Source organism: Entelurus aequoreus, linkage group LG09, assembly GCF_033978785.1.
Source record: "Entelurus aequoreus isolate RoL-2023_Sb linkage group LG09, RoL_Eaeq_v1.1, whole genome shotgun sequence".
In the NCBI taxonomy this organism is placed as follows: Eukaryota; Metazoa; Chordata; class Actinopteri; order Syngnathiformes; family Syngnathidae; genus Entelurus; species Entelurus aequoreus.
Window position 1 is genome coordinate 12,556,312 of NC_084739.1, and position 17,089 is coordinate 12,573,400.

Genomic DNA, 17,089 nt, shown 5'->3' on the forward strand with positions numbered 1-17,089 from the left:
ATGTGAATAGACATCCAGTTTGCCCTTTAAGTGCCAATGCAATGACAACGCTCACCTTGACGAGGATGGTAGTGGACGTTTTGAGGTATTTGACGGCCGCCTCCAAAATGACGGGGTCGCGGGAGAGCGTCTCATGTCTGAAGATGGACGCCCAAGTGGGCAGAGTGGACGCCTTAAGAAACTGTGAAGAAGAACGAGAAGAGCATTGAGGTCGTAGGCTCACACTGATTTAGCATAAAGAAGCTGCTCTGGTGCTAAAAAATAGACATGCTAACAACTACAAAGGTCACTGCGTTGCTAAAAAAACAGAGGTTGCCAATTCTTCTTACCAAGCTGGAATGTGTGGTGAAGGCCAGCAAAGCTTCCAAGTACTTGCTGAGATTTGGAGGAACTTCCACTTTGACCTCAGAACCCTGTGGGGAACATTTATAACATATACGCTTTAAATACCATATCTGTGTGTAGCGACCAAACGGATGTGGGGAACATTTATAACATATACACTTTAAATACCATATCTGTGTGTAGTGACCAAACGGATTAAAAAGCCTCTCTTTCAACAAGTAGTTGTATCACTTTGTTATTAGCGTTGTTTTCCATACTAGAATGAATGAGACAATGGGGGTATTTAGCACTATGTTACAGTACAAAAATGGCAGAGCTCACACTGCAAAAAGTCAGTGTTCAAAAACAAGAAAAAAATAAAATAAAATTAGGGGTATTTTATTTGAACTAAGCAAAATTATCTGCCAATAGAACAAGAAAATTTGGCTTGTCAAGACTTTCCAAAACAAGTAAAATTAGCTAACCTCAATGAACCCAAAAATACCTTAAAATAAGTATATTCTCACTAATAACTGTACTACTATATGAGTACGTATTTTCTATTGTTTCATTGAAAATAAAACAGCAAAGTCCATTTGGCTGTCATCTGTTTTAATATGAGACACAAGTGTGTCAAAGTCATGTTTTTTTTTTCATACTTGAAGTAAGAAATTATTACTTTAAAAAAGTAGTTTTGTACTTGTGAGTGTTGATGACACAGCTTTGCAACAGTTGATATTCTAGTTTCAAGCAGGTTTTACTCAATATAGGTCATAAAATCTCAGCAACAAGCTGTAATATCTTACTGAGATAATTTAAGACCAAAACCCTTAAAACAAGTAAAACACTAACATAAAATCTGCTTAGTGAGAAGAATTATCTTATCAGACAGAAAATATGCAAATATCACCCTTATTTGAGATATTTAATCTTATTTAGATTTCAGTTTTTGCAGTGCAGTTGAGCTTAGTGGACTTTTGTATGCTACCTTTTTCACCATTAGCCTATTAGGCTGTTATGCCAGTAACTAACAAACGGTACGGGAAGACCTGATCAGTCCACGCATGCGAGAAGACTACGTCACTTCTTTTCGAGCAGTTTTTTACGACAGAGCTTTTGCGACATTACGCACTGTGTTTTTTTTGTATTAAAAAAAATAGCTTACCCAGTAGTAAAAGAGAACAAGAATATAAAATTGAACAAGGGATGGATTTTAAAAAATTTGAAAACATTACTGCCGCAATTTTAACCACTTTCACTCTCTTGTCAACTGCTAATGATTACCATCGTGTAATTTAGAATAGAATAGAAAAGGAAGTACTTTATTGATCCCTGGGGGAAATTCAGCAATTTATTCAGATATTTATCTTTTAAAATGTTTATTTTTTTAATTTATTTTTTTATACATCGCACTTCACTTAAATTTATATCTTAGACTTAGACAAACTTTAATGAGCCACAAGGGAAATTTTTCCACACAGTAGTTCAGTTACAAAGGGTGGAAAGGATCGTGCACACAAGGGCACAAAAAGAGGGTGAAAACAAAAGGTATAAAGTAGACAAAAAATTTACCATAGTAGCAATATAAAATATAACATATGTAATATTTACATATTATATATACAGTATATAATATAAACTGATATATTATATTATTATATAATATACCCATTATATAACAAATCCCAATTACATTGTACAATATTATTATATATGCGGCCTAACAAAAAGTCGACATTTATTAAAAAGTTAAAGTACCCATGATTGTCACACACACACACACTAGGTGTGGCAAAATTATTCTCTGCATTTGACCCATCACCCTTGATCACCCCCTGGGAGGTGAGGGGAGGAGTGAGCAGAAGCGGTGGCCGCGCCCGGGAATCCATCGATCCATCCATTTTCTACCGCTTGTCCCGTTCGGGGTCGCGGGGGGTGCAGGAGCCTATCTCAGCTGCATTCGGGCGGAAGGCGGGCTACACCCTGGACAAGTCGCCACCTCATCACAGAGCCCGGGAATATTCTCAGTATTGTGAATTAATGTAGTATTATCCATCCATCTATCCATTTTCTACCGCTTGTCCCTAGTAAAAAATGTGGATTTCTGAGTACAGCTAAACACATTGTTCACTTTCTGTACGGATCTGTACAGTTTCGAAATAAATATTGTATTTTTAAATAACATATGTTTTGTATGGAATCTTTTATATGACATTGTTATTAAAACATAGATGATCATAGTAACATTGACAAGATGCACAAGCATAACTGCCGTAAACCAAGGTGACAGGAAGTGACGTAGTCTTTGCGCATCACTTGGGTAATGACAATGCCGAAGCCTTTTTGAATCTGCCTAGCAACAAAGTGCTACGTAAACATGCAAGCTACCGGAAAATTATTTGCTTTAAAGAAAATATAAGTAAGTATACAACCAGCTGCAACTTGAAAACTATTGATTAGCATTATAACTAATCGATAACTTCCAAACAAACTTTTCTTGAAAAATTTTGAGGCAAAATTATGTGCCGTACTTTGCTGAAACCAGCAGGGGACGCTGTTGATTCTAGCTCAACTAGTTTGCTTCTAAAAGGAGTAACCCCTGACTGCAGCCTGCAGATCGAGGAGGGGCTTAAATTTTCCCTAAATGTGGGCTGGTCTAAACGTTTAAACAGAAAGCGGGAGAAAGTATTTCCGTCGGAGTCCATACTACTGCGCGCTTTTCTGCCTTGAGGTAAGTTGCCGCTCTCTGACTACCTTGAACCGCGAAAGCAACCCGGTTTCGAAACGAATAAAGACCAACTTCGATATTGTACATTATAAACTTATGTATGGATAGACAAACAAGTCGATTATTAAAATATTCATGCAAGTAACAGCCAATCAGCATTCAACCGTCAAACTCAGTGCAGTGTAGTGCAGTCCAGGGTAAACTGCAGCATGGAGGAGAAAGTGATTGTTGCAGTTTGCGACTACCGGAGCTTTATATATAATAGTATATAATATAATACGATTATATATATAATATCACGCCCAAAAGCTCTGTGCGCCTCCGGATGACCGTAGCGCGGGGAGCACTCATAGGGATGGGCTTCTCGGGGTTTGTTTACCGGCGTTGCTATGGTTTCTCTTATGGAAATGCTATGGTTTATATATATATATGTTTTTGTTTGTTTTTTCATGGTAAAAAAATACATTTGACAAGTTAAAAGTAGGAATGTCTAAGTCTATCAAATACATGAACCTTTTTCCATATTAAGTCATTGTGCTGTGCTTTATTGACGTTTGAGAATGTGCTGCTAGATCTCCGCCACCAGATGGAGCCCGCAGGGATGAACCCATGGGTTAAACGTTTAGACCAGCCCACATTTAGGGAAAATAAGCCCCTCCTCGATCTGCGGGCTGCAGCCAGGGGCACTTGTCTAAAAGGGACAACATGAGGTCAGCTATGGGAAGTTGTTGATGCACTTTTGAATCCGAGGTGTTCAGGACATTCGTAGAGCTTCTACTTCCCATTAAAAACGATAATTAAAGACATAGCAACTAAATGGTTTCTAAAAATTTAAAACGTGCTAGGTGCAAACATGGCTGAAGTGGGGTACATGCTAAAAGACAATCGGGCTATTCATGTCCCGATTTCCCCCCTTCCGACCAAAGACAGCAAATGCTCGATTATCTTATGTCTAATGAGATTTTTTTGTAAGATCGTCTGATGGTCTTAGGTGTGTTTAGAGTGAATTTGGCAATATAATTGCCTCCAAAATGGGTCAGTGCGACAATGACAAATATTAAAGGGGAACTGCACTTTGTTTGGAATTTTTCCAATCGTTCACAATCATTATGAGAGACAAGATAAGTGTTTTTTTATTCGCTTTCTAACATAAAAATCGTCACGTTCTTTGAGGCGAGCAATGCAGCTAACGGGAACAATCAATTCGACCTCTAAATCACTTTAAAAATGCATTCAAAAACCGTCAGCAATACCTAATTTACGTTCCATAACCTGTATAATAACGACATTGTTATTGTAAGAGCGAACACTGAGGAACTCTTTCTAGCGTAGTAACACGTGGGCGTGCTACGGCATTAGTAGTAAAAGCTAACTACGGTGAGAGATAAGCTAGCTTCTACATCAGCAAGAAACACGTTTGAGTTTGTAATGCACAACACAATGCGATACAACAATCTGTACTGACTGAAAAAACATGAACAATCATATTACTTAGACTTATACAAGCTTTATTGATCCACAAAGGAAATTGTTCCACACAGTAGCTCAGTTTCAAAAGATGAAAAGGGTAAGGATGGTAAGGATAATGCAGGTATTAAGTAGACTGCATTATCCTTTCCATCCTTACCATTTCCATCCTTTGAAACTGACCTACTGTGTGGAACAATTTTCCTTGTGGATCAATAGTGTGTCTAAGTCTAAGTAATATGATTGTTCATGTTTTTCAGTCAGTCTATTAAGGTATCTTTAAAGTATTATCCCACATTTCATGTTTTATTTGTACATACCTAGCCAGACAGTGTATGTACTGTAGTTGCAATAACATGCATGATGTGCTGCGTGTATCATGATCAATATTAAAGTTAAAGTACCAATGAATGTCCTCTGCATTTGACCCATCCCCTTGTTCACCCCCTGGGAGGTGAGGGGAGCAGTGGGCAGCAGCGGTGCCACGCCCGGGAATCATTTTTCAATCAATGTTTATTTATATAGCCCTAAATCACAAGTGTCTCAAAGGGCTGCACAAGTCACGACGTGATTTAACCCCCAATTCCAACCCTTGATGCTGAGTGCCAAGCAGGGAGGTAATGGGTCCCATTTTTATAGTCTTTGGTATGACTCGGCCGGGGTTTGAACTCACAACCGACCGATCTCAGGGCGGACACTCTAACCACTAGGCCGCTGAGTAGGTAATATAAAGTGTGACTCACTCGATGGACAGTTTGGTCCAGCAGGCCTGGGACATTTTTTTCTGGTGAATTATGAGTAAGCACACCATTTATGTATAAATAGCTTAGCTTAAAGTTCAATATTGTGTAGCTTTGATTCAATTTCACCTCACTCTCTCGGCTTCCGTCTGCTCCAATGTCTCACTCTTGCTTTGTGCTCGCTTCTAGAAGCAGTAGTTCATCCTCCATTAATTCAGATTAAAAAAGATAGGGTTGTCACTCCTCACTTGTCCAAAAATAGTTGTCTTCGTTGTTTGTTAACAAATCTGCCATGATTAGAACACACTCGCGTGTTTGTATCCGGAAGGGGTTGTTGCCAGATGTCCAACGTGCGCATTAAACGCATTATTGCCGTGCAAGAAATAATACAAGAATTAGTGTGTATACAAAACGTATGGAGTGTTTTGAAGTTAGCTTGAAGGGCTTTGAAGGATACAGTGACTCCCATTAGCCGCATCTTCCAAGCGTTTTTTTTATCATCTTTAAAAAAAATGTTTTTTAAAAAGGACGTGTCTGTTGTTGTCTCTCAAAATGATTGTGAACGATAGGAAAAAAATCTAAAAAGGCGCAGGTCCGCTTTACACGTGTTCAATATTTAACTCTTCATGTCTGTGGGGAACACCAATGCCTCACATGTCTTCAGTCTGTGAATGTTGATGTAGTATAGAAAATAGGCCATCAGGATGGTAAAAAAGCATTGTAGATACTTTGAGAACATACTTTGCTCTAGCTCGCTCGGTAGATTATAAAGACTGTGTTCAAGCTGTCTCCACTACTTTTTATAGTCTTTTTATTAATTTTTTTTTATAAATACCATCACCTATGTACTCTTCTCTATTGCCTGTTTTTCCACTAGTTAAAAGTTAAAGTCAAAAGTTAAAGTACCAATGATTGTCACACACACACTAGGTGTGGTGAAATTTGTCCTCTGCATTTGACCCATCCCCTTGATCACCCCCTGGGAGGTGAGGTGAGCAGTGGGCAGCAGCGTAGCCGCGCCCGGGAATCATTTTTGGTGATTTAACACCCAATTCCAACCCTTGATGCTGAGTGCCAAGCAGGGAGGTAATGGGTCCCTTTTTTATAGTCTTTGGTATGACCCGGCCGGGATTTGAACTCACAACCTACCGATCTCAGGGCGGACACTCTAACCACTAGTTGCTACAGCAGTTGGTTGTTAAGAAGCTTCTTCTTTGATATTGTTAGAACACTAGCGTGGGTGATACTGTGAATTATTATTAGTCAGTGAATACAGAGCTAGTATCGCCAATACTGATACCGATCACTGAATAATTTTGTAAAAACACAGGAAAAAAAATATATTCTTCAAATAAAAATATTTTACAACCCACTACAACAATTTAAAACAATGCAATAGTATATACAATATCCCTTTTCTGTAATACTACAGACAATTGAGAAAGAAAGTCACTATAGCAAAATAACAAAAAGTAACAACATACCAAAAATATCCATTTTAAAATGTAAATAAAACCACTAAAATTACTGACATGACACGCAGATATATGTGGAAAAAAACGCAGTTTGCATCAACGGGACCAGACGAGACGGTGCAGTTGCAAAAACTGAGGATAATCAAGTCATTTGCTGGACGTAAAAAAGAGAAATTAGGATAGAAGTATCGATCCCACCATACTAGTATGGATCCAATACCAATACCCACTTTGGTATCAAAACTATCTATATTTACAACGCCCACCCTTTTAGTTCACATTTTTTTCACGCGAGATTTCAGACTTGGAGGACTAGTCTGTCGACGTGTGTGCTGTGCTGTGCTGTGCTGATATTATCCTAGCACACCACACAAATAAAGATCAAAACTGCTCAATGCCTGCTTTTTGCCTTTATATGTAGGGTCTGTAACAGATAAAATATCACTCTTTATGTGTGTATCAGCCTTAAAAAGCATGACTCAACATTAAAGACTTGCAAACTTACCACCAGAGAAACGAACTGACTTCCCAGAGCACACAGCACCTGACAAAGCCTCTTCAGGAACAAGTAGCGCCGCTCCACGACCTGAACTGTTCTACAAATGCAAAAACATCAACTGATGTATTGGACACCTCACCAAAGCCAACATCTGTCCTTGTGACATCTACTTACTGCCCTTCAGAGGATGTGGGCCCATCTGCTGACCTGTAAGAAGACATATTGAAACATTCGTAGGCATGACGGAGGGATGATGTCTGGTAAAAGTACTCACTGGGCTGCGGAGAGAATGTAATTGATGGCGACGTCATCAAACAGCAGCATGAAGGGCTTCCTTTCCTCCAGCCTGCCCTGTGGAACAATGACACACGCACACAAACCCAATCAGAATGATCAGCTACAACTACACTAAACAACATCTCATGAGATCTAATACAGGAGCTGCATCAAGAAGACGCAACTGTGACACACCTTGCGGCTGATGGCGATGAGGAGGCACTCGGCGGCCTCCAGCTGCAGCTCCGGCACGCCAAGCAGCAGACACAAGCTCTCCAGCAAACGGCAGTTTCCCGAGGTGATGTACACCAGGGACACCCAGTCGATGTAGCCGGCCAGCGTGTTCAAGGTCGCCACGGCAACTTTGCAGTGGGCTCTGGCCTGACATAAGATGAGATGGCGACAGTCATATGACATTTTTTTTACACACGACACCATTTTGACAGACAGGAGATCATCTAAAAATAAAGTATAAACGTGTGAAATTTCAATAAGACAAAACTATGCAATAAGTATTACTTTGCAGTACCGTATTTTACGGACTTTAAGGCGCACTTAAAATCCTTTTTTTTTCTCAAAACTCGACAGTGCGCTTTATTACCCGGTGCGCCTAATGTATGGAATAATTCTGGTTTTGCTTACCGACCTCGAAGCTATTTTATTTGGTACATGGTGTAATGATAAATGTGACTAGGAGATGGCAGTCAAACATAAGAGATACGTGTAGACTGCACTTTGATAGCAATATGACTCAAGTAAACAACACCAACATTTTATATGTTCCATTGAAAATATAGAACATTACACACGGCGCTCAAAAATCTATCAAAATGTTTTCCCGGGCGCGGCCACCGCTGGTGCCCACTGCTCCCCTCACCTCCCAGGGGGTGAACAAGGGTGATGGGTCAAATGCAGAGAATAATTTCGCCACACCTAGTGTGTACGTGACAATCATTGGTACTTTAACTTTACTTTAACTTTAAGTATGTCAGTGTTAAATTATATATCTATTCATGCGATTAATCACAGAACAATGATCACATTAATCATGTATAAACAGATTAGTAAAATGTGCGGGGAAGTTGTGGGCTTTAGACAAAATTGCGAGGCAACGCATAATTCACAGGGATGGTTGAAGCGCCATAAATTGGCCAAAGGTGACAGAAATGTACTCACCTTCATTTCATGTTCTGGCGACCCTTTCTGCAAAAAAAATAAAATACAATTATACAGATACACACGCACGCACGCGCACACACACACACAGACACACATATTTATACACAATATGCCTTATTTTGTTGTTGTATACAAATATGATTTAAATACCAGTCTTTGGTAATCGTCAATGTTAAGTTGGAGAATGGCCATCAGGAAGCTGAAGATGCTCTCCATGTTCTGTGAGAGTGTCTGCTGGATGTCTCGTCGCCGTTGATGGGGAAGCGTATGGAAGGTGATCACGTCCTCCGCCAGCCTCAGCAAAATCAGCATGACCAATTCCGTCTGTGCCGCCTGTTGATGAATCCAACAACAATATGTATACAGTACTTTGAATGTGCATATGACAACTGGAAGTATTTGATCAATTCCATTGTAATTCATTCAGTATGCATGCTCAATATAAACTAATTTTATGACCTAGGCACACATGGTAACACTTCTAATAGGGAGTGTTATTTGCTTTTTCTTTGGCTGTCCATGTTTTTTTGCAGCATGTGATCCCCCAGATTGGCTTGTCATCATGGAATTAGATATCTGACATCAGTAATCGCATCAAAGAACTAATTTCTGCTTTTCACAATATAAAAAGGCGTTTTAAGATAAAAACAGGACAATTTATTGTTTTTATAATAATTTAACCTAAAAACTAGGGCTGTTCCGATCAGGGGTTTATACTGGTGATTCAATATCAATCATCCATGAGTGAAAACGGCTGATACCAATACCGATCACATGTATTAACTGTAAATTTTTAAATGTATTCATGAGTGCTACTGACATTCTGACAATATCAGCACAATATTTAAACTAGTCCCTTATTCTCTTTTAATACATACAATTGTTTGAGCAAAACCAAATTAATAGTACAAAGTAACTGAAGAAAAGCAAAAACTACTACCGGTATGTACTACTCACTTAAATCTTTTTTGCCCTCAAAGTTCTCCTGTGTCCAATTATTTATTTAATGAATTTGTAAACATTACTGAAAACAAATAAACATTGAGAAAAAGAAAAGATCGATCCAATCACTCTAGTATTGATCATATAGCAATACTACCCTTGGTGTTGATACCACAACTTTATGGATGGATCCACACACGTGTTGTGTACTGACTGTGACTGTGATATTATCTTCTTTCTAACTTGTATTAATCTACTTGTACAGTACATACATACTAACATTATGTATATAAAACCCTAATGGGAGGATTTTGGATGTTTTTTGTGGCCAGAATTGACCAGCTCCCATAAGCTCCATGATAAGCGGACTTTTGATCGAATGTATTTAATATTTAGAATGCATTAAAAGAAATCCATCCGTCGTCATAATGATTGTGAACGATAAGCAAAATTCCAAACAACGTACAGTTCCCCTTTAAAGCCTTGACTGTTTTGGTTGTTTGTACATTGTACTAGAGGTTAACTTTCTTTTGCACTTGAATGACAATTCAGGTTATTGCCTGTACAGTTGATCAAGGTTTTATGACGACCACAGTTTGACACTGACAACGAATAATTCGGTTTCCGTTATTTTCTATAGGCAAAATTGTTTCAAAATACACACCAATCAGAGTTGGACCAGGTTTCCAGTAACATTCTATCAACATATAGACAGAACATAACAGCATGCATTGTAATGGACTCACCCCTTCGCCAGACAGACTTTCCATCTCTTCGAGCATATTTGACCAATTCTGAGGCCATTCTCTCTTGATCATTTCCACGACCACTCGTGAGAGGACATCTTTAATGTAGCTTTCCTCCTCCAGAATAGAACGTGTACCCTGAGAACAAACAGGAGTCAGACCAAATCCTATGGAGTATGTACGGACAGTAAAAGTGCTTCCCATACATTCATTTATTAATTGATTTTGTGCTAGTTCTTCTAAACATATTTGTTTTTATTTTCATGCATTTTCACTCACTCGTTCAAGTTTTTTTTTAGCCAATTACCGTATTTTTCGGAGTATAAGTCGCGCCGGCCGAAAACGCATAATAAAGAAGGAAAAAAACATATAAGTCGCACAGGAGTATAAGTCGCATTTTTTGGGAAAATTTATTTGATAAAACCCAACACCAAGAATAGACATTTGAAAGGCAATTTAAAATAAATAAAGAATAGTGAACAACAGGCTGAATAAGTGTACGTTATATGAGGCATAAATAACCAACTGAGAACGTGCCTGGTATGTTAACGTAACATATTATGGTAAGAGTCATTCAAATAACTATAACATATAGAACATGCTATACGTTTACCAAACAATCTGTCACTCCTAATCGCTAAATCCCATGAAATCTTATACGTCTAGTCTCTTACGTGAATGAGTTAAATAATATTATTTGGTATTTTACGGTAATGTGTTAATAATTTCACACATAAGTCGCTCCTGAGTATAAGTCGAACCCCCGGCCAAACTATGAAAAAAACTGACTTATAGTCCGAGAAATACGGTATGAATATTTCACACTTGTGTCGTTCACCTCCCAACAAGCCGTTGTTTTTTTCCTCGTCCGTTTTTGCATTAAAGCCACGTGCGATTGGTCAAAATGTGTGGTGCCGTACAAGAGAGAGTGAGAGAAGGTTGCTACATAATTTGAGACGACAAGGTGGAAAGGTGAAGAAAATAAGCTACAGGAAACAAAAGCAGAGAAAGTTTGTTTCTGAATGCCAAACTGTTACCTTGATAACGCTTTTTCTTCCAGTTTTGCACACTTTGAATTACGGTACGTTTTGTTGTGTAACGTGTTGTTGACGTTGCAGTGTTTCACTGTAAATAGTTGGATATTTTACAAATAATACACACAATTACATTCGACATATTGCTTTAATAGCAATCTGCATGTTGAGAGGCATAAATAAAACCATGTAATGATATAACTGGATATAGCCTAGTTGTATTTTTACATAAAAAAAGTATTTGACACATTCTGATAATAGAGTCAGCTCTATGAACCCTTTATATTAGAAATGGCAACAGCGGAGGATGAATGTCCCATAACAAGAAGATAGAGAAAAAGAAGAAGCTTATCGACCACGGACTAGAAAGGCGGACAAGCGCAATTTTTCAGGATTTATGCAGATCCCAAATACAGATCAGCAGGTACCAGAAGGTAAGAAAAGTTGCTTTTGCATAATATTGCGAAACAAAACGTCAGATAATGTGTCTTACCTTATACACACACCATAATAATACTCATATGTTGAAGCACAGTACAATCCATCAAGCGGTGCGGCTTCATAGCTTACCAAAGTCGTACTAAAACATTTTGGTAGATTTGTGAGTGCCGTGTGTAATGTTCTATATTTTCAATGGAACATATAAAATGTTGGTGTTGTTTACTTGAGTCATATTGCCATCATTGTGCAGCCTACACATATCTCTTATGTTTGACTGCCATCTACTGGTCACACTCATCATTACACCATGTACCAAATAAAATAGCTTCGAGGTCGGTAAGCAAAACCATAATTATTCCGCACATTAGGCGCACTGTCGAGTTTTGAGGGAAAAAATGGATTTTAAGTGTGCTTTATAGTCCGGAAAATACGGTAAGTGTCTTTATCCATAACAAAAGTATCAGTTAATTTTCCACACTAAAGCACTTTTTCCGAGTCATCTTTATTTTTGACATTATGATAATAATATCCTACCGTGGCCTTAATACCGCGATAATATCGTACCGTGAGATTTTGACATTGTTACGTCCCTACTGATAACCATGGCACCATGCATCATACTTACATTTAGTAACAGCTGCATGGTGCAGTCTTTTACTTGGACTTTTTCTTGTTGCTGCATGTCATTCCATCGGTACCTGCAAGAAATAATAATGACCAGGTGAGTAGGTAGTTATCTCATCACATAAATATTAAAACACTTACTTGATGACATGCTCCAATATTTGCAGCCCAAGGTGCCTGATGACAGCGGCGTGAGCTTTGTCTGCTAAATTCAAGCCGCAGGGGACACACAGGTCGCTTTTCTCTTTAAATTCCTCAAAAAACTACAAAAGGAGACAACACAGTTACATTACATTGGACACCTGAGTGTAAAAAAAACAGCTAAATGACATGACAACCAGCTATTTGAACTAGGTCAGGGGTCGGCAACCCAAAATGTTGAAAGAGCCGTATTGGACCACAAATACAAAAAAATAATCGGTCTGTAGCCGCAAAAAATTAAAAGACTTATATAAGGGTTATAATGATGGCAACACATGATATATAAGTGGCTAATTAGCTATAATAGCCAACTATCAAAATGACTATGTGTCGCAGGGTGACGCAAATCTTTGTTGACAGAAATGTTATAATGTATTATTTATTCGACACATTTTACAACATTGGAAACCATTAGTAAAACTTCCCAGAGGCTGAGATAACTCCCAGAAATTACGGTCTTAGAATGACCAAAGGTATAGATGTGTGTGTCCAAGTTAAAGGAAATTGACTTATTATAGTATTTGCAATCCGGCTAAGGTTTGCTCTGGTCTGGAACAACATGGCACACAAACAACTATCAGACATGCAGCCAATATTACATACGGATAATGTGTAATAATAATGGGACAAAGAATGAGTGGCATAAAACATGTCTTTCTGCGGCAGCGTCGGAGAAAGTTATACATGTAAACAAACGGTTGTCACAGTCCACACAACGGTGTGTTCAAGGGCCGCTGAAATTAGTAGGACAAAACGGCACTCGCCAGTGAAGCATAACCACAAACATATTAACCCTTGTGTGGTGTTCAAGTCTGTGGGACCCGTTTTCATTTTTTATTAAAAGAAAAATTATACAATGAATACATTTTTCAAACTGAGACTCACTGACTTTGGCTCATTTTCTGTGAAGAACATATATCAGAATACGTATTTAATGACCACACCCCCCCCCCCCCCCCCTACATATTTCTATTAGATATAAGATGTCCGGGTTAATAGAAGTGTGGAAATTGATGTTCTGTGTACCACACACACGCACACACACACGCACGCGCGCGCGCGCGCACACACGCACAGTAGGCCTAGACAGGAGGAGGACAGAGTGTAGGTACACAGAACATCAGAGGGTCAAATGTGTGAGAAAATGAGAGCAGACAGTGTTGACAAACATCGGAGGGTCAAATGTGCGAGAAAATGAGAGCAGACAGTGTTGACAAACAATGTTGCAACCTTGTGTGGGAACCGCAGGTGCAGAAACACAAAAGAAGAATCCCTGTGGGATGCAGAAACTGGCAGAGAAATGTTCCGTTTATGTTGTGTTACGGTGCGGATGTTCTCCCGAAATGTGTTTGTCATTCTTGTTTGGTGTGGATTCAGTGTGGCGTATGTTTCTAACAGTGTTAAAGTTGTTTATACGGTCACCCTCGCTGTGACCTGTATCGCTGTTGATCAAGTATGCGTTGCATGTGTACAGAAGCTGCACATATCTTGTGACTGGGCCGGCACAAATGGATGAAAAGCGGAAGTGACGACAGCTCGTAGAGGACGTTAAAGGCAGTGCCTTTAAAGCACGCCCCCAAGACTGTGGTCCGGGTGGACTACGAGATATATTGACTGATGAACACCTTGGTTGGATAATGAAGGTTGCCTCAGCTCAAAGCCTGAGCCCCGACATTAATGAACTAGCATCCAAGAAAAGATGCCAGGTATCTGGCTTGGGCACGTCAGATAAGATCAGTGTGTTGCAAACTGAGCAGTTTAAAGACCTGAATGGTTGGTTTATTCATTGATATTTTATTTACAAATTTATTAGCCTGTGGAAAAAGTTAATGTTGATATTTACCTCAGAAGGCTGCAAATAGAAAAGTATTTGATATGCCATTGATATTTTTTAATTATTATTATTATTTGAAACTCGATTTTGCATGTCACTATAAAGTTATATAAGCCTTGGTTGTTCAAAATTCAATGCAAAACTTGTTTGGGTCCCTGTTAAAAGGTTAATTTGTTCAACATTGGCCCGCGGCTTCATTCAGTTTTAAATTTTGGCCCACTCTGTATTTGAGATTAACACCCTTGTTCTACAGAAACCATATTACAACAAAAATATATATTTTTCACCCCGTTTTTAATTTTCCATTTCTATACATTTTTGAAAAAGCTCCATGGAGCCACCAGGGCGCCGCTAAAGAGCCGCATGTGGCTCTAGAGCCGCAGGTTGCTGACCCCCGAACGAGGTGGACACACTTTTCTAATGCTAGCGTTTGAATGAATGTAAAACCAGCAGTGCGAGCTAACAAGCTAACATCTGCACACAACACTGCTAATTTAGCCGACATTAAACAGCCAATAAAGTAACATTACGAAGCTCCTACTAATACTCAGACCGTATTTTTATTCATCTAAAACATCATTTTGTCGTATAACCAACGAGTCACGCATTAAATGCCAAGTTGAGCATGCTAGCGAGGCAGCTAGCCGGGAATAACGACGCTACCTTGAGGGCCTCCAATCGGTAAATTTGCGTGGATTCTGCGTCCATGGTCACATTCAGAGCCTTGATGAGCTGCTCGCACATCGCCGCTACATGGTCAGCCATGTTCCAACGGAGCGTCGGGCACCCTAAGGTAACGATACAAGCCGCAACGAACCACCTGCTTGTCGGATGTTTCGTCCACTCTCAAAGGCTGTTAGCCAACGTGCACCAAATTCGTCTTTTTCGGGCCCTTCGGCTTGCCGTAGAAATGGCGTATGCTGGGAGTTGTAGTTGTGTGCAAAGATCGTCTATAATGACGAGGGCACACTCGTGAATAGACTGCTCGTGTGATGCAAAACCGTGGATTTTGGTGGTAAGAGAGAACGGGGTTAGGTTAGTAGTCACACGTTTTACTTTTTTATGTGAATTGCTCATCATCAAAACATCTTTTAAGTCATTCCTACATATAATCGATGTTGTTGGCTTGAAACACTGCCTATTCCCTTCTCATAATAAACTATCAAAGACACGGTTTGTCACTCACGCTATGGTGTCGGCTTTCACACTGTTATTTTAATGGTGAAATGTATTATTATTATTTTTTTCAAGGGACACAATTTAAATGCGCTGACAAATAAATATATTTCTCTTTGCTATTTGGGCTTATTGGACCCTAATTAGAATAAAAACTAAGAATTAGGGATGTCCGATAATGGCTTTTTTGCCAATATCCGATATTCCGATATTGTCCAACTCTTAATTACCGATACCGATGTCAACCAATACCGATATATACAGTCGTGGAATTAACACATTATTATGCCTGATTTGGACAACCAGGTATGGTGAAGATAAGGTCCTTTTTTAAAAAAATGTATAAAATAAAATAAGATAAATAAATTAAAAAAATTTTCTTGAATAAAAAATAAAGTAAAACAATATAAAAACAGTTACATAGAAATTAGTAACTAATGAAAATAGTGGACCAGCAGCACGCACAATCATGTGTGCTTACGGACTGTATCCCTTGCAGACTGTATTGATATATATTGATATATAATGTAGGAACCAGAATATTAATAACAGAAAGAAACAACCCTTTTGTGTGAATGAGTGTAAATGGGGGAGGGAGGTTATTTGGGTTGGTGCACTAATTGTAAGTGCATCTTGTGTTTTTTATGTTGATTTAATAAAAAAAAAAAAAAACAACAACAACAAAAAAACAATACCGATAATAAAAAAAACGATACCGATAATTTCCGATATTACATTTTTAAAGCATTTATCGGCCGATAATATCTCCACATCTATAATATCTCTACTAAAAATCATCTTTTGATATGATGTACTTAGTCCATAAGTACACAAACTTCATGTTTAGTGAAGTACAAGTTACTTCACTAAACATTGGGTTAGTTACTGGTTTTCAGTAAACTAACCCAACACTGTTAGTGACATGCTAATTCTTATTTTTACACTTTTTTTTCCAAATTCCATTGTATGTTATACTCTTCTGACACCACCATATGGCAGTATAAGTGTCCACATAAGCGGCCATAAGACCCCAATTCTGCAGTGTACACAATTTTGGAAATAAGAGCTAAAAGGTGCTGTCCACGAATGTGGACACAAAGCCTTTAGAGGTTTTTAATGTAGGGATTCTCAAACTGTGGCACTACGCGGGCTTTATCTAGTGGCATGCCAAAGAATGACTTAAATTAAGTAATCAGTGTTTTATTTTCCTATGTTTGAACACAGTGTTGCTGTTAAAACTGTGTGTAATGTTACAGTCACCAAAAATATTACTTGTTAAATAAAACATCTGCCTTGTTTTTTAATGATTACTTGGGCCTATTACGCTACTGTATTTTTAATGTTGGTCATTATGGTGGTACTTGGAGAGCCATTTTCTGAGGGCCTCAAAGGCTTTAGCCAAC

The 17,089-nt window shown here is 38.7% G+C and overlaps 1 protein-coding gene across 1 annotated transcript in view; it reads right to left on the minus strand.

Moving 5' to 3' along the window:
• The window catches only part of LOC133657125 (exportin-5), a 41,800-nt gene extending 26,357 nt beyond the window's left edge, over positions 1 to 15,443 (minus strand). Inside the window, exons 1-12 of the mRNA XM_062058073.1 lie at positions 15,174 to 15,443; positions 12,617 to 12,738; positions 12,477 to 12,549; positions 10,377 to 10,514; positions 8,839 to 9,021; positions 8,686 to 8,712; positions 7,705 to 7,890; positions 7,508 to 7,584; positions 7,408 to 7,440; positions 7,240 to 7,330; positions 330 to 413; positions 56 to 181 (exon numbers count right to left, since the gene is read on the minus strand). Coding sequence (XP_061914057.1) covers positions 56 to 181; positions 330 to 413; positions 7,240 to 7,330; positions 7,408 to 7,440; positions 7,508 to 7,584; positions 7,705 to 7,890; positions 8,686 to 8,712; positions 8,839 to 9,021; positions 10,377 to 10,514; positions 12,477 to 12,549; positions 12,617 to 12,738; positions 15,174 to 15,275 — 1,242 coding nt within the window. The 5' untranslated portion in view covers positions 15,276 to 15,443. The remainder of the gene's footprint in view (positions 1 to 55; positions 182 to 329; positions 414 to 7,239; positions 7,331 to 7,407; positions 7,441 to 7,507; positions 7,585 to 7,704; positions 7,891 to 8,685; positions 8,713 to 8,838; positions 9,022 to 10,376; positions 10,515 to 12,476; positions 12,550 to 12,616; positions 12,739 to 15,173) is intronic.
• Positions 15,444 to 17,089: the final 1,646 nt, after the last annotated feature.